Here is an 18,067-nt window from a genome sequence, read left to right as displayed (position 1 = left end):
AAACTGCCCTCTCTAGAGTTATGAGTGAGCTCTTACTTGTGTGATATGACATTTTCTCAGTTCTTATCCTCTTTGCTATCTCTGCAGCATTTAATACCATAGATCCTCTTCTCCTTCTGAATGCTACTATTGCTAAGGCATTATGCCAGTGCTCCCTCCTGGGCCTCCTTCCATCTATTCACTCAATATCTCCATTCCTCATTCCCTGAGTATAGGTTTATCCACATCCTGCTCACTATCTGTTGGTTTCTCCTGGGCTCCTGCTCAGATATCTTATCAGCTTTCATCCCTTTCTGCTCCTTCTATTGTCTTACTTGGTGATCCTGTCACCTCCCTTGGATTCGGTTATCAGCTCCACACAGATGATTCTGAGATATCTATGTCAATCCCTAGTCTCTTTCCTGAGCTATAATCCCACATTCCCAGTTGCCTTATGGACATCTTGAAGTACCTGTTCCCTGGGCATCTTAAATTCGACATACCAAAACACAACTCATTATTTTTACCCCAAACTTTTTTTCTCCAGTTCTTTTCTCCAGTCCAGGTAACTGCCATCCCCCAAGTCATCTAGAAGAGCAAGTTTAGAGTTTCCTTTGATTCCTCCTTTTCATTCACTCTGCATTTGTGTGGAGTTCATATATTAAGTCTGATACCAAATCTTGTTTCTAGTTTCACAACATTTGTTAAATATGTCCCTTTTTTTCCACTTACATAGTCATCACTTCAGGCCCTTTTTGTGTCTTTCCTGGACTACTGTAATACATTTCTAACTGGCCTCCTTGTCCCAAATGTCTCCTCCTCTCCAATCCATCCCCCACTTAGCTGCCAATGTGATCTTTCTCAAGTATAAGTTGGACCATGTGATTCCCTTTCTTTATGGGCTCCAATGGCTACTTGGTATTTCCAGGATTAAATGTAAACTACTCTAGCATTTAGAGGAAGTTAGGAATTATTCGATAGAGGAGGAAGAGCATTCCAGACATGGAGGACAGTCTATAAAAGGGCAACAGGAATGAGCAGGCCTATTTGATTAGAACATAAGAGTATGTTAGCAGTAGTAACAGTCAGTCTCTCTGGAAAGATAAATCGGAGCCAAATTGTGAAAGACTTTCCATGCCAAGCAGAATAATTTTTGTTAGAGTTTTGAGACAGGATGGAATCCCTAAAGTTTCTTGAGCAAAAGAATGACCTGGTTAGATCTGTTCTGGAGACTGTCACTGATGGCCAAGAGGCCAGTTAGGAGACTGTTTTAATGGACCTGGCAAGAGGGAATTGTAAAGATTAAAATTTAGGGGAGACGGGGAGACTGAGGCATCTGAGGCAGGTAGAAATTAGTTTCTCTCTGCAAGGAGTATTATATTTTTTAGAGGTTTATTGAAGATTAAGGATTAAAGAAAATACAAGATAAGAAACACGTGTCCAGGACATAGAGTGGCCTAGACACAACCTCACCTACATTATGAAAAAAGCCAGGCCTGCCCCAAAACGGAAGTCCAAGAGTCCCTCAAAAGCCTTTAAATCAGCTTAAATACCTTCTGGATCTCAGCCCAGGTGAGATTACAAGGCATTCTGGGGAAGTGGAGCAAAGGCTTGTGGGGATTGTAGTCCTGTATTCGAGTCTATTTTTTACAGGATGAAGGCCTGAACTAGTCTGGTGATGACAGCAGCATTCAGAGGAAGGAGAGAACAGTGTGAAAGATGTTGGATCAGATCTTGCTTACCCATTAGGTATGAGCAGGAGTAGGATGGGGGTGTTAAGTAAAAGGGAAGATTAGCAGATGATTTTGCAGTTACTAAAAAGATGGTGCTGTGCCCCTTAGATATGAAATAAGGAAATAACAAATAAGGGCAGATTGGGCGAGACTGAAAGAAAACAAGTTTAGTTTTGTTTAGGCATTCTGGTGGGGATTTCCAGCAGGCTTGAACAAAAGCTCAAAAGGGAGATTGGAGCTTGGGATGTAAATCCAAGAGTTACCTTTTAGGGATGATAGGGAGCCATGAAAGCTAAAGAAGTCACCATGAAAGAATGTAGAATCAGAAGAGAGCCCAGGACAGAGCTCTTGGGTATACTTACACATTCTCTGTTTGGCAGTCCCAGCCCTCCATGAGCTAGCCATATACCCCCTTTTCCTCCCAGCCTTTCCAGTCTTGTTATACATTGAAATACCCTGCCACCCTCCAACTCAAAAATGAAAAGGGTGATTTCACCTCAAATGAAGAAGAAATTAAGACAATCATTTTGCCCAGTTATATGACAATATATCTGGTAATCCAAGTGAAATGGATGAATATTTACAAAAATATAAATTGCCTACATTTACAAAAGAGGAAATAGAATACTTAAATAATCCCATCTCAGAAAAAAAGAAATTCAACAAGCCATCAGTGTACTCCCCAAGAAGAAATCTTCAGGGCAAAATTGATTCACAAGTGAATTCTATCAAACATTCAAAGAATAATTAATCACAATACTATACAAATTATTTGGCAAAATAAGCAAAGAAGGAACCCCACCAAGTTCTTTTATGACACAAATATGGTTGATACCTACACTAGGAGTACCAAAAACAGAAAGAAAATTACAGACCAATTTCCTTAATGAACATTAATGCCAAAATCTTAAATAAAATACTAGCAAAGAGATTACAGCAATATATCACAAAGATTATTCCCTATGACCAGGTGGGATTTATGCCAGGAATACAAAACTGGTTTAATATTAGGAAAGCTATCAGCATAATTGACCATATCAATAATCAAACTAACAAATCATGTGATTTTCTCAATAGTTGCAGAAAAGGTCTTGGGGAAAAAACCCATTCCTTTTGAAAACACTAGAAAGCATAGGAATAAAAGGATTTTTCCTTAAAACAATAAGTAGTATTTATTTAAAACCATTAGCAAGCATCATCTGCAATGGGAATAAGTTAGAAGCCTTCCCAATAAGTTCAGGAGTGAAACAAAGGTGCCGCTTATCACCTCTGTTATTTAATATTATACTAGAAATGCTAGCTTTAGCAATTAGAGGAGAAAAAGAAATCAAAAGAATTAAAGTAGGCAATAAGGAAACTAAACTATCATTCTTTGCAGATGATATGCTTAGAGAATCCTAGGAAATCAACTAAAATGGTAGTTGAAAAAATTAATAACTTTAGCAAAGTTGCAAGATGCAAAATAAACCCACATAAATCATTAGCATTTCTATATATTTCCAACAAAACTCAACAGCAAGAGTTAAAAAGAGAAACTCCACTTAAAATCAGTCTAGAAAATATAAAATACTTGGGAATCTATTTGCCAAGACAAACACAGGAATTATATAAACACATTTACAAAATACTTCATACAAATAAAGTTAGATCTAAACAATTGAAAAAACCATAAAACCTCACCTTGTACAGGAAGACTTTCCCAATCTCTTAATTACAGTGCTTTCCCTCTGTTGATTATTTACTGTTTGTCCTACCTTTATATAACTCGTTTGCACACAACTGTTTATGTTGTCTCCTACGTGGATTGTGAGCCCCTCGAGGGCAGGCAGAAGCTGTTCTTTGCTTGTGTCCCCAGTGCTTCACAAATATTGGCATTTAATAAATGCTTATTGAGTGACTGACCCACACCAAGGAGACAAAACATAAATGATGACCTACCCAAGGAAACAGAAGAAATGGTGAGACAGGTAGGAGAAGAACCAGGAAAGAACTTGGTAGTGAGAAGGGGGAAAGAGAGAGAGGATGATAGTTTGAAAGATTGACAGGGTCAACTTATTGGGTTACATATTCAGTATGTTAGTACTTTTTTTGCTTGTTCTGTTTTGTAAGAAATGGACTTTTAATCTTCCATCTCTTAGAATTCCTAGTTTCCTCAAAATACCTTTAATTACCAGGTCTTTGGTAACTACTTTTTGATGATGGTTTATATTCCATGGGTAGAAACACTGAGAAATGCCCAAAACTCTGCAGGTCTCAGAGAGTCAGCAGCTTCTTGTCCCATAGCTTCACTGCCATCCGTGTGGCAACTTGAATTTCTCAAGAAGTGTGTGGATTTGTTTTTACTAGCCAGAATGACTTTTGAGCTCCCTTCCTGCTGGCAAGCCCTACCTCCTCCTTATTTCCCTAATGCTACAGTGAGTCTTAGATTGGAGGAATTTGGAATATAGTTCAAATTGAGAGAAATGGTTGATAGGCCTGGAAGTTCAGTCACTATCATCAACAGAGCAAGTCAGATATCTGTACTATTTTTTCTCTCTTCTGTTTTACCTCTTATCTCTGACTTTTCTTTCTTAGTCTCTTTTGCTTGCTTCATCCAGACTATATCACCTGACTGAGTATTCCCTAAGGTTCTGTCCTAAGGTCCTCTTCTCTCTACTGTCTTTTTTGTAGAGGCTCATATGTAAAGGTCCTATGGGTGTAATTATCCTCTCTAAGTGATTCCCAGATTTTTGTATCCAGGCTCATTCTCTTCCAAGTTGTGCATTATCAATTTGCCTTTTTGATCTTTGTAACTAAATGTGCCAGAAACATTTAAAAAAAAAAAAAACCTTACCTTCATCTTAGAATCAACATTTTGTATTGGTTCCAAGGCAGAAGAGTGGTAAGGGCTAGGCAATGGGGATTAAGTGACTTGCCCAGGGTCACACAGCTAGGAAGTGCCCAAGGACAGATTTGAACCCAGGACCTCCTGGCTGTAGGCCTGGCTCTCAATCCATTGAGCCATCTAGTTGAACCCCCCCCCAAAAAACATTTTAAACATGTCCCAAACCTAACTTATCTTCCCCCCCCCCCCATTCTCAACTCCCCTATTTAGGCAAAAAACATCCTTCCTGTCTCCATAGTGGCAAGGCATAGAGGATGAGGCAACAAAGACTTCCCTCTCCCCTCCCCCCCAAAAAAATGCATCAAAGAAGAAGGAATGGAAGGCTTCACTTGATCTAATGGAGGTTTTTGAGATTGCATAACTAATTTATAATGGACCCCCTTGGCACAGTTTTAGATTCCTATACTTTGTTCAGTGGTACTTGGACAGAGGAAAGTTGAGTAATCCAGGTTGGTCAGATGTAAGCAGTGAGAGAACATGGATACAAGGAATTCAAAAGTAATAAATTTCATAGTTAGAATGGTTTGCCGAAATCCACAACCCTCTTACCTCCATTCTCTATCCTTTCCTGTCTTCCCCAAATAAACCCCTTACTTAAGATAAAGAAGAGAGGGAGGAAATGGGAGGAAAGGAGGGTAGGCAGAAGAAAGAAGATAACTGCCTGATCTCTTAGTTATCAATTACCAATCAATATATTCCCTTATTATTATTTATTACACTATGCCTTCTAATTGTGTATCCTCTATATAGTGGACAAATATACCATCTTTATCTAAGTCACCTTTATTTAAGTCACTAATAAAAATGTTTCAGAGCATAGGGTCAAGTGCAGATTCCTCCAGACTGACAAATAGTCTCCACATTCACCCAATTCTGACTCTATTGCAAGGTGTGATTGTCTAACCTATTTCTCCATCTTTTCCAATTTTACCAACAGTATTTATTAAGAGCTCACTGTATGCCAGGCACTTGTGCTGGGTGCTGGGATACAAGTACAAAGAATGAAACCATTCCTATTCCCAAGGAACTTATATTCTAACAAGGAAGATAAATGTGTGTATCTAACTACTTTGTAACTCTCTCTCTCCTGTCTCTCTCTCTCTCTCTCTCTCTCTCTCTCTCTCTCTCTCTCTCTCTCTCTCTCTCTCTCTCTCTCTCTCTCTCTCTCTCTCTCTCTCTCTCTCTCTCTCCCCCTCTCCCTCCCTCTCTTTCTCTCTCTTTCTCTTTTTCTCTTTCTCTCTCTCTTTATGTCTCTCTCATGTTGTTATACAGAGAGAGAGTGAACATAACTACACACACACATATATAGCATAAATAGGAAGTGAATGCAAATATTTACAAAGGAATTAAATACAAAATAAATGTGTTTGGACAAGAGGCCAAGATGGGTGTAGCCAGAGGTGTTGGACTATCGTAAAGTTGATGGCCACTGGACTAGAGGGATGGTGAGACCCCTTCAAGCTCTGCTGGTCTTTGACTCTTGTCTCTTCATCAAGATTATATTTAAAGGGGCCATTTGTATTGCCAGACAATAATGAACCTTGTGACTTTTTCCTTTTTTGTTCAAAGCTTTATTACTTCTGAATTCTCTTTCTAGGTATTGCCACCATATATGTTCGTTATAAGCAAGTTCATGCTCTCAGTCCCGAGGAGCCTCAGATCATCAAATTAAACAAGGCTGGCCTTGCACTTGGATTACTTAGTTGCTTAGGACTTTCTATCGTGGCAAACTTCCAGGTTTGTGAATGGTTCACAATTTTCTAGGAATCCTAATGGAATTCACTACTGGACTCCTGGCATAGATGTTTCCCTAAAGAATGTATAAGGTTAACCCTATTTAGCCTGACTTTTTCTTTGGTCAAAAAAGAGTCTAGCTTGAGAGGGTTGGACTTAGGGAAATGAAAAACTGGCCTTGAATCCTGGCTTTGAAACTGGCTTTAACCACATGACCATGGGCAAGTCACTTAGTCTTTAAGATTTATTTTCCTTGTCTGCAAAATGAAGGTCAATAATTCCTATAGTATCTAGATACTTCACAGAGTTATTGTGAGGAAAAAGTGAAAGACTATACTGAAAACACTGCACAAACCTTTAAAGTACTATACCATATAAATTTCACCTATTATTATTATAAAACATTTAGCATTCCTAGAAACTAAATTCTATTTGTGTTTCTAAACTCCCTCCTCCCAATCTATGTCTCATAAATTGTACTTCAGAATACTTGAGTGAACTGGATTTATGTTTTCATTGTTATAGTTATTCATTGTAGCCATTAAATATAGTATACAGGTTGGAACCCATCTAGTCCTATTCTGGGCAGTTCTTGTTCTTATCTTTCTACAAATCCTACATGGAGAATATATCCAATGTGTTAAAGGTCTTTCTGTGTTTACTTAAATATTTAATGGATGCCTGTACCTCTACTAAATTCCTTCTTTCATCCTTCATCATGACATTAATTCTGGGTTCTTGAAGCTTACACTTATACTCTTTAAGTTAGGAATAGCTTTTGTCTAGTAGATCTTATTAAGGTCCATCAGTGATGTGCATAAGCACTGAAGCAATATCAAGAATATTGTCTAGCCATCCCTCATTCTTGCTTCAAAAATGACTTACCTCCTTCTCAGGCATTTATGTCCCTAAAGATGTGTTTTATGCCATTTCTTTCCTGTAAATCATCTTCAATGAAGCATTGCAACCTGTTTACACCTTTTCATTGCCTTTCGGTCACCTGTGAAGAGCGGACAATCCATTTCACTAATGGAAACTAAATATATACTGTCTTTTTCCAGTACCAAATTGTAGTACTTTACTATAGTGATCTCCTGCCTTTCTGAGTATTATTATAATACTCATGAAGGAGATTAATTATGCAAATCCCAATTTGATTCCTGTTCACATGATAAGAATCAAGGACTCAAATAATTCTTGAACTTGCCTGTCGATAACAAGAGGTTTTTGGATAGTGGGGGAAAAGAAGATAAAGAGACCAAGCAAATTGGAATACTTTTCCTCTGTAATATTTAGAACTCTGACATATTTAGAACTAGAAATTATTTTGGAGATCATCTATCTGGTTTCAACCTTTCTTTTATAGATGAGGAATCTGAGGCCCAAAGCTGTAAAGAGACTTGGGTAAATCCCTTATAAGTTGAGAAAACACAACTGTCATCTAAAAGTTTTTTGACTTCAGAAAATTGACACTGAATTTACCTGATTAACAAGTGAACATGAAATTTCTAGAAAAATCATGTAATACATACTCAATGGGAGATGGATGCATTTCTGCCTTCCAAAAAAAATTCATAACCAAATAGATCTTGGAAGGAAAAAATAAAAGTTTATATTAATAAATGGAAGATATGTTCCTATATTTTATCATCATCATCCGTTAGTATTTGTTAAATACATGTGTATACATATATATGTGTATATATATATATGTGCTTCTAAATTCTTTTGTTTTGAATCATTTAAAATGGCAAAGCGAAATGTAATGTTTTGAAACATCGCTTGTTAAAGGTACTGTTTTGTGCTTTTATGTTTCTGTTAAATGGAGAATTTAAATGGCCTTTACTTGGTGTTCTTTCTCAGGGGCAAACATTTTAGTTATTTCTTACAGTGTAACCACAAGAGGGCACAATCATTTCTGTAGCCTGAATCCTAAGAACTTAAGTTGTTTTTTCTCTTTTCCTTGTTACTGAATCTTTGCGAACTTCTTTTGCTGAGAGTGATTCATAACCATAATATATGCCTAACATTGCCTTAGACTAGCAGTATTATTAAGTGGTTTTACTGCTCAATTCCAGGCATTCTCCCTCAATTCCAGACATTTCCCTCACCTGCTATGACAATATTTGCTAAAACCATAAATGTGCCCAGAACTTAGCTTCCAGGTTAAAGTTAATAAGACTCTTCAAGACTTCAAATGAATAAAATTTGATTGTGGCATGGAAGCCTTTTTTAAAAATGGATTTTTAATAATACCTTTTGTTTTGACATTGACTAAGTTCCCTCTCTCCCTTCCCCCATCTAAAAAGTAGAGCAAGAAGGACCTAAGAGAAATTTAAATGAAGCAAACACTTCACTTTGTAAAAAACACAATCTCAAGTATACCACTGTGTTGAACAGGGAGAGTGAAATCTCAATAATTTAACAATGTAGTAAAAATGATGACTTGACTCTGTGAGAAGCCTAAAATATAGAATATTTCTAAAGAAAAGATGTCATGTTAACTATCATAAACTAAGGTATATGTAAATACTGATAAGTAAAATGAGTTGCTCTTTTTGAAAATGACAATTCATTGTAAAATTTTCATTATATAAAATATGCCTCAAATACCAAAAGTAGCTTCTAACATGCAATAATCAATTATGGGACTAAGGTCTAGTCCTGGGTCTGCTATTATATGAGTTTATACTTTTATCAATATAGACTCTTTTACTGGAAAAGGAAGGAGTTAGACTAGATCATTCCCAAGGTTCTTTCTAGCCCCTAAATTTTTTAAGTGAGTTTAAATTGAAGGAGAAAGATAGGGATCTTAATTTTTTGAGGCCTGTAAAAGCTATTGGTTTTTAGGCCAGACACCTCTTCTGGATGAAGTAAGCCTTGAAAAAATCATGGGAAGAAATTATTTCAAACTTTTTTTCTCAGTTAAATAAAGTTTCCAATGTTTGAATTATCACGAATTCAAAAATTTTAATGAGGTTTAATTGTAATTAAGCATATTCAAAATTCTCTTATGAGAAAGTTTGTTTCCAATGCCTTTTGAAACAATGAAAATTAATTGATAATTAATTGAAAATCTGTCATCAGTATCTTCAAAATTGTTTTGAATTGTACTCTAAGACATCTATCTTCCTTTTACATCCCTCAGAAAACATCAATCTTTGTTGCACACGTATGTGGAGCTGTGCTTACCTTTGGCCTCGGTTCCTTTTATATGTTTGTTCAGACAATCCTTTCCTACAAAATGCAGCCAAAAATTCACAGCAAACAAGTCTTCTGGATCCGGCTGGTAGCGGTGATTTGGTGTGGAATAAGTGCATTTATCAGTATCCTTTGCAGAGAAGCATGACTAGTAGTGGAAATAAACCAAGCAATAAAATTGAAGTGATGCATACATGAGGAAAAACTGCATTCTGTTAAGGAGAAGGATAAAAGGTAGGTGAAGGAAGGATCATAATTGGATATGGCATACGGGATATAAAGTTTGAAATGTAAGTTTTATAACTGGAACAGAAACAAAGACATCAACTCCTGACTGAGAGGACTAGGAATCAGAAGTGGACAGGGAAAAAAGGAAGGCTAAAGGAGGTGGAAACAACTACCCTGGCTGTGTTACATTAAAAAAATAGAGGAAAAAAGCAATATTTTCATCCAGAAGATGTCAAGCAGAAGTGGGGTTATTTGATGCCTCCTCTTATTTCAATAGACCAAGAATCAGAGCCATCTTCTTTTGTTCTTCTAGGCACACACATAATTTGATTTAAGATTTTACTAACTGACTGGTGCCATGAATCAAAATCCAAAACCTAACTCCCTGGTCTTTATAAGGATAATATTCAATTTGGACTTTGCTCTAATTGATCAACCACAATCTTTGGAACCTATACAGTGATCTATCTTGGAACCCAATTCATTTGTATGCAGTTTTTCCTTGACTTATTTCTTTATAGTGATGACTTGCTCCTCCCTTTTGTACAGTGGCCATTTTGGCTCTGATATAGTCCAGAAGCTCCACTGGAACCCTGAAGACAAAGTAAGTGGCTGAAATTACTAAAGATGCCAGGAATGAATGGAGCCATCACTGTTAACTTTGGATACACGTGGAAATTCATACAATGCAAGAAAAATGATTTGTTGGCTCTAATGGGCTAAAATCATGCTACCTGGCTATCACTATTAGCCCAGAGCTATTTTTCTGGAACAGTGACAGGTTGTTCTTAGCTATCCCTCCTTTTGCCTGACCTTCCTCACATTTATATGGCACTTCAAAATTCACAAGGCACTTTATAGACATTCTCTTCTTTCCTTTGAGGCAGATTCTCTTTTATCATGTCCATTTTATAATTGGGAATACAAAGCTCAGAGAGGTGAGAGAACTTGCCCGTAGTCGGGCCGCTAATATAGTTTAGTGGTAGGATTTGAACTTGGATCTCTCCCGTCTCCAAGTTCAGCACCCTTTCCAGTACCCCAGGCTGATCAGTGCCATGCATTTTCAAAACAGATGACCACATTTAAAGTTTCATTCTATGATCACAGGAAGTTTTTTCTGCCTCTTAAAAGCCTGAATATGAATCATACTCTTGACTTTGGTCTTGATGGCTTTTAAGTACCAGGTGCTTTAAAAAAATTCTCTTATTTATAGAATGACCATTTTTAGTTTTGAAGTAAGGTTAATTTTCACTGTTAGCAACCTTGAAGAATTAATAATTTTGCAATTTGATCTTTAAGAAATACCTCTGGTATGGGAGGGAAAGGGGGGAAGGCACAGGGTATTTGGAGCTCCTTAGTTCTGTTGGGTCTTACAGAAGGAAGATACACATAAAAGCAAAAAATGATTCTTCTTTGCTAAGCATTGAAAAGAATTGATTCTATTTTCAACCATCTTCTAAGAATAAGCTCTGAACACTTGTCTTTACATTTGAACTAGACATGCTTATAGAGATGAATAAAATAGTAAGACTGAAGTTTTCCATGATTATTTTGTAAAACTATGAGCTTCATGGAATAAAATCTTTGCCATATCCACCATGGAGGAATTTTCCAGATATTAAATTGCAACCTAATTGCCCAACTAGAACCTTCGTTTGGTTCCTTGTGTAGGATTTAAATTAATGTCCAACACTCCAAGGATTTTATTTTATAAAGTTTATTAATAATCACTTGAAGTAAAGAAATGAAAAGTTAATTATCTAACAAAATATAAGGCCACATGAATAGATTCTCTTGCTACTCACTTCATACCACCTCCACCAAACTGTTGAGATCAAGAGAGAGTGAGAGGTGGGGTACACAAAATTTATGTCCTGCCTACATCAGCACCTAACATGAGAAGGAGAGCAGGGTGCTGGGAATCGTAGTTATTAGGGTAACAGATTCTAATCACACAATCCTCCCTATGATTCCCATGGAAAATGAGCACATAGAAATCTCCCAGATTTACGTGCTTAGTTTTCCCATAAAATCAGTAGACATAATCAGCTGATATCTATAAACATCTATACAACTAGAGGTACATACAATATTGTACTTTCTAAGGGGGAATTACAATAATTTGGGGGTAAGAAATAATAAAGAAAGAGAACAAAACCAATGATTGCTAGGCACATTGACAAAAAGCCAACTGGGGGCAGTCCCCTTTGGCATAGAAGTGTACATTCAAAATATGTTCAATCCCCCCACAGTTCAATTTCACTACATCCCAAAGTTCATGCTGGATCCTTTGGCTGTGAGGTTTCTGCAGACATCTCCATGGCACTTTCTCCAAATAGTTCACTTTCTGAATTCAGGGAGGTAGCAAATTTCTTATCCTAATATTACTCTTGCACAAGAAAAGTTTTTATAAAATTAGAATTTTATGACAATTATACAATCCCCCTGAGGAGGTTGTTGACAAACACACAGATCACTCAGGGATACATGGCTGAGTTATGAAGTATGTGAATTGATTGTAAAAAGGAAGTCAAAAACAAACAAATAAAAAAACAAAAAGAAGAAAAGGAAAAAAAACCAAAATTTAAAAGTATACACAAATTCTGAATAAACAAGAGAGAATAAGCCCATAACATGTCCTAGAATCAGGGCCCAATAAAGTAATTTATGTCCCACAAGCCTGTAGGACCATTGCAGCAATATGCACTTGCCCACTCAGCAGCTAGGACTACAGAAAATTGCCACACTATGAAAGACAGTGAAGTCTGAAAGGCTAAAAATTCACCTCTAGATTCTTGAAGGTTCCTTCCCCTTCCTAGTAGCATCATCCATCTAGATTCCTTGGTCACACCTCTGGGGATTCCAATACCCATACACTGGGCATAGTGTGGTCAAACCCCATATTGGGTATGTTGCAGAGACTGGGCAGGCCAAAACGGCAAGGGAGGTGAATTTCCCCCTGAATCTCAGGATTACTCAAGCTAATTGCAAGGACAAGTGCACCCAAGAATGGTAGTAAGAAAAGACACCCTAAAATTTTTAGCTGTGCGAGCTCTGTAATGCTCTCCTGGAATGGGAGCTGTTTGAGATAGGCAAGAAACTGGGCCATGCTTGCAATTCTACTTACTAAATTGGTTGCAAATCTACTTCCGTTTAGTAGGTGACACTAGCCCACTATGTATTGGCTAGAAGTAAAGACCTTACAAGCCTAGTAGATAGAGACAAGTCCCAATCAGCCTTTGAATGGAGGGTGGCCAAAAGGCTTTAGCCCAAGGCTAAGTTAGTGAGGGAAAACAAAAGCTTCCTATTTTAGGCACAGTGAAGGTAAAAACTCCTCAGAGCCCCTTAGCTGAGCTGGTCTGGAGAGCAAAAAGGGTTTAAGCAGCTACCACACTTGAGACCCACACATGGGGGTTTAGGAAAGGCCTTAAAGAGAGAGCAAACTTCTAGGCATAAGATAAGGCTAAACTTTCTCAATTTAATCAATACTTAATACCTTCTAATAATAAAAAAAAAAAACTGAGCTGAAATTATTAACTTCCTCCAACACTCTGGGATTCTGGGCTCAAGATGGTAGCTTTCCCCAGGCGAAAAGAGTCAGGAGGGTTAGAGGCTAATTATTGCACGTTCATGTGCGCAGGCACGCGCGTGTGCACACACACACACACAGACAGAGCTTACTAAGGTCAGCAAGCACTCACACTCAGCTGTTAGCAATGTAAGGGAAAGGGAGTTTTTATGCTTTACCATCCCCGATGAAAGGACCCCCAGGCACTGTTTGGTCAAAGGAGGGAAACGGTAGCGGTAGCAATAGCATCTTGAGTTCCCGGGGTTGGGGGGGGGGGGGATGTTGAAAAAAGCTGTAGCAGGAGAGAAACATGGTTTTTTTTGGGGGGGGAGGGTGTTTTTTTTTTTTTCAAACTAATCTACTCACGTAGTAAGGGTCCTAAAGTACAGACTTCATAAATGGAGGATTTAAATTAATATCTAACACTCCAAGTGTTATGTTTTATAAAGTTTATTAATAATCACTTGAAGTAAAGGAATAAAAAAGTAATTATCTAACAAAATATAAGGTCACATGAGTAGATTCTCCTGCCACTCACCTCATGCCACCTCCACCAAACCAATCAGATCAAGAGAGAGAGAGAGAGGCAGGGCTACACAAAATTTATATCCTGCCTATGTCTTCCCTTAAGGTGAGAAGGAGAGTGGGATGCTGGGAATCATAGTTTTTAGGGTAACAGATGCCAATTACACACTTGTAATCCTAAGAATGAGTCTAGAGAAGCTTTTGGATGTCTTCCTCATTCCACCCCTCTTCCCCCCATTTAATAGTATTAGTTATGGCTTATGTATAAAGATTTTCTTTCAGAAAGAAGAAATGGTAACTAAGAATTTTAAATCATTCTTTGAAAGACAAAGTCTTTTGAAATCTAAACATATTAATCCATTTTTTTTCCCCTTAATTCAAGGGCTATGTACTTCATATGATCACCACTGCAGCAGAATGGTCCATGTCTTTTTCTTTCTTTGGTTTTTTTCTGACTTATATTCGTGATTTTCAGGTAAGAATTCCTCTGACATAAAACATAATAGAATCAGATTTTTGTAGAAGTATATCTCTCAGTTTGAAGTAGAGGTAACTTACATTATTGACTTAATTCATTCAAAATGCATACAGCAAAGAATATTTCCTAGCATCTCAGAAAACTTTAATTCCTATTTTCATGGAAGTAATAAGGCCAACCATCAAAAATAAGCGGCCTTGTTCCATTGCATTTGCATCAGCCCCAACAAAACTTACAAAGTATATGTATCCATATTTTTTTTTACTGGATATCAGTTTAAAAAAGCAACTTGCAATATCTGAGAAATTCATAGTTCCCATTTTTTGCTAAAAGATGATATCTAGAATTAGAACAGCTATTTCATTCACATTGTCCATTTGTATTTTTTATGGTTCCTTAATGTTCAAGACTATATCAGAGACATAGTCAGTTCAGACTTAACAGTTATTTATAATTCTCTTCTGTATTACAGAAAATTTCCTTACGGGTAGAAGCTAATATACAAGGATTGACTCTTTATGACACTTCTCCCTGCCTTATTAACAGTGAAAGAACCCACCTGCTTTCAAAGGATTCATGACAAAAGGAGAAGATATATCTGTGATGATTATGATTCTCAGGGATTAGTAGATTGTTCCTGAAAAATATTTAACTATGCTTTCAAATTTCTAACCAATTAATCAAGGCCATCAGTGACACTGCTTAATAATGCTATACAAATGATGTGTAGTAAGCCATGTGATGAGTGATTTTAAAGAATATTATCAAGAGAAGCATTTTAAGCATATTCATTTTTTTTAATTTTGGAAAATAAAACCAAAGGACTATAATATTGCAATTTTTCTTCTTAAACGGAAGCAACTGGAAGCACCTAGAACATTCTTCAGAAACCAATTTTTGGCAACTTAAAGATCATGACCCGTACATGTTTTGTTTGGAACTCCATGTATCTGGTACAGGTGAGAGCCTTGAATTCTAGGACCAATAATACTCAAAGAACCTTGTCCTAGAGTTTGGTCAGCATCTCCTCTAGAACCAAAAAGTTAGATGTTGTACCAACTTGGTACCATGTTGTACCAAGTTATGCTTCCTTTGCATCATAGACTAATTATTCATGGCCTTAGGAAAGCCTGTAATATAAAGATAAATAAGCCAGATTCTTTAAGCTTCTGATATCCATTCCAACAGAGACTTTTTTCACTGTGTAACCAGCTTGGCTCCAGATAAAAGACAACAGCTCCACAGGCTCAAAGTTCCCAGTATCTAAACATTGCATGAAGATGGGTACTGCCTTGATTTTGCTATGAAATATTAGATATTTTCTCAAGATAAATACTGCCTCCTTTGCATATTTACAGCAGCTTCAGAGAATTTTATCTTAACCTGAGGTGCATACTATAGCAAAAAGAAGTAATAGGTTTATATAGATAGAGTTTTGCTATATTTTCTTCACTGGAATATGCTGTGTCTACCACAAAAAAGCTCAGAAGTTTTAAGTAATCAATAATTAACCTTCTAAAGAGGTTTCTTTAAACAATCATGTTTCAAATCTGTGTTATGAGACAGGACAGCTAGGTGGCTTGGTGGATTGAGAGCCAGGTCTAGAGACCAGAGATCCTAGGTTCAAATCTGGCCTCAAAACACTTTTATTAGCTGTGTGACCCTGGGCAAGTCACTTAACCCCCATTGCCTACCCCTTAACATTCTTATGCCTTGGAACAAATACTCAATATTGATTTTATGACAGAAGATAAGGATTTAAAAACAAACAGAAACCACTTATGACTTCCAAAGAGCTAAGCACAAAAGAAAAGAAAACTAGATGGAGAATAGTTGATATACCAATTTCCTCGTCTACATTTCACTTCATACCTGAATTTCCAAGACTTCTAGGCAAATCATCTATTATTAAGATCCTTAATCATTCTCAAGAGATGAAAATTAGCTCTGCTGAGAATTGCCTTGGGGTAGACTATTGCAAGAGAAATGACTGAACCCTTTGGCACAGAAACATAGAAATTATTTTGCAAAGCCAGTGAAATTATGGAGACAAAGTTGCCTTTTACCTCATGTATACACATTGCAAGTCTTCGAATGAAACCAGCATTCATAACAGAAAGGAATTCAAGTTATATATGTTCTAAGCCTAATTATACTTCTGCTTTCAAAAGACATCTCCTTACAGTGATAGAATCTGCTCAGAGTAAGACCATCAGTGATCATCAATGTAGAATCATAAAATTTTCAAGGTGGAAAGAACTTAAGAAGTTTACTCAGTGTCAGAATCCCTCTGAAGCTTCATGACAGATAGCTATCCAATTAAGCTTGAATGATTCCACTGACAAGCTGTCCCATAAAGTAATGACCACTTTATTCCATATTTTGAACAGCTGTATTTATTAGAAAGTTCTTCCTTACGTTAAACTAATAATATCTGTTCCTCACATCACTTTGAGTAAATAAAGATGTGTTTGAATTTCACATCAAGTACCCAGTCACCCAACATTTTCTTCTAGGGACCCAGGCTCAAAAAGCCTTGGCTGAGGTTTCATTTTTTAATATCAGTTAGATATAGATTTATTTATTTACTTAAAAGTTTACTAGGGAATTAGAGTGGATTTGTTACTGAAAAGAAACTAGTTTGAAAGTAGAAAACAACGGGAGGTCCTGTATTCAAATGTGGCCTCAGACACTTCCTAGCCGTGTGACTGAGCAAGTGCCTTAAACCCCATTGCCTAACCATTACCACTCCTCTGCTTTGGGATCCATACACAGTATTAATTCTAAGACAGAAGGTAAGGATTTGTTGTTTTGTTTTGTTTTGTTATGCAGAAAAAGGACAAGAAATTTTTTATCAAAAATTTTCATGGTAGAGTTTGTTCATCCCTTGCTACTTAACATTTGAGTAAATTTTTAGAAGTTAACACAGAAATTTCCCAGCCTTACATGATATCAAACTTTTCTGGGCACTAAAATACCAAACAGATCAGAAAAAAAACTACAAAAATAGCTTGCAGACCTCCTCGAGTGATCCCAAAGGTGGCTTAGCAGGGGCAAACATATAAAGTAAGCATATGAGAAGGATATTCCATGCTCTAACCCCAAGATGTGAGCTTTCATTAAGATCTACAGAGAGGTCTGAGGAGTCAACTAAAGACTATTGCCTAAAGATGTTTCCAGTATTATGTCCCTTCAAGGAAGGTCAGTAAAGGCCTTATATCATAAGGAAAACAGTCTACCCCAAGTAAGTAAAAACCCAAGTCTACACCTGGAATTCACAATATGGTTCTGATTGGTGCCTCCTCAACAAAGGGGCAAGTGAGCTAGAGAAGTCCCAGAGAAAAGCAGCTGGGATGATCCAAGGAGGGAAGGGCTTCTATGTGAAGAAAGCCTTTAAAAAAAATAGGCCTATAGTCTGGAAATAATGAAGGCTGAGGGGAAAAGTATAGTCAGTTTAGGAAAATCTGAATGCTCTGGGCATATAGACAGCAATGTGTTCTCATGAATTATTGAAGCTCTACTTCTAAAGGAAAAAGGTAGGTATAGGACCAATTTTTAAAAAATGGATTCTTTGAAGAACATGCAATAAATTTATGGAACTTACTATTCCTAGGAATGATAAAGGCTAAAAATAAGAATGTATTCAAAAAGAAGTTTAAATAAGTGGTATATAATGAGTTATTGAAGAATGTTAGTCAAGTTTGGGAATAGATCCCTAACCTTTTGAGATGAGTGTG

General features: G+C 36.9%; 1 protein-coding gene across 7 annotated transcripts in view; it reads left to right on the top strand.

Annotated features, from left to right (window-relative positions):
- The window catches only part of DRAM2 (DNA damage regulated autophagy modulator 2), a 53,629-nt gene extending 36,812 nt beyond the window's left edge, over positions 1-16,817 (top strand). For all 7 annotated transcript variants that reach the window (XM_007485123.3, XM_001372761.5, XM_056819198.1 and 4 more), the window contains 5 exons: positions 6,194-6,333; positions 9,479-9,656; positions 10,281-10,363; positions 14,235-14,327; positions 14,803-16,817. In XM_007485123.3, coding sequence (XP_007485185.1) covers positions 6,194-6,333; positions 9,479-9,656; positions 10,281-10,363; positions 14,235-14,327; positions 14,803-14,910 — 602 coding nt within the window. In that variant the 3' untranslated portion in view covers positions 14,911-16,817. The remainder of the gene's footprint in view (positions 1-6,193; positions 6,334-9,478; positions 9,657-10,280; positions 10,364-14,234; positions 14,328-14,802) is intronic.
- The last annotated feature ends 1,250 nt before the right edge of the window (positions 16,818-18,067 follow it).

Source organism: Monodelphis domestica, chromosome 2 (genome assembly GCF_027887165.1).
Source record: "Monodelphis domestica isolate mMonDom1 chromosome 2, mMonDom1.pri, whole genome shotgun sequence".
Lineage (NCBI taxonomy): Eukaryota > Metazoa > Chordata > Mammalia > Didelphimorphia > Didelphidae > Monodelphis > Monodelphis domestica.
The sequence above is the reverse complement of the archived record's forward strand: the minus strand, read 5'-3'. Positions and strand labels throughout refer to the sequence as shown.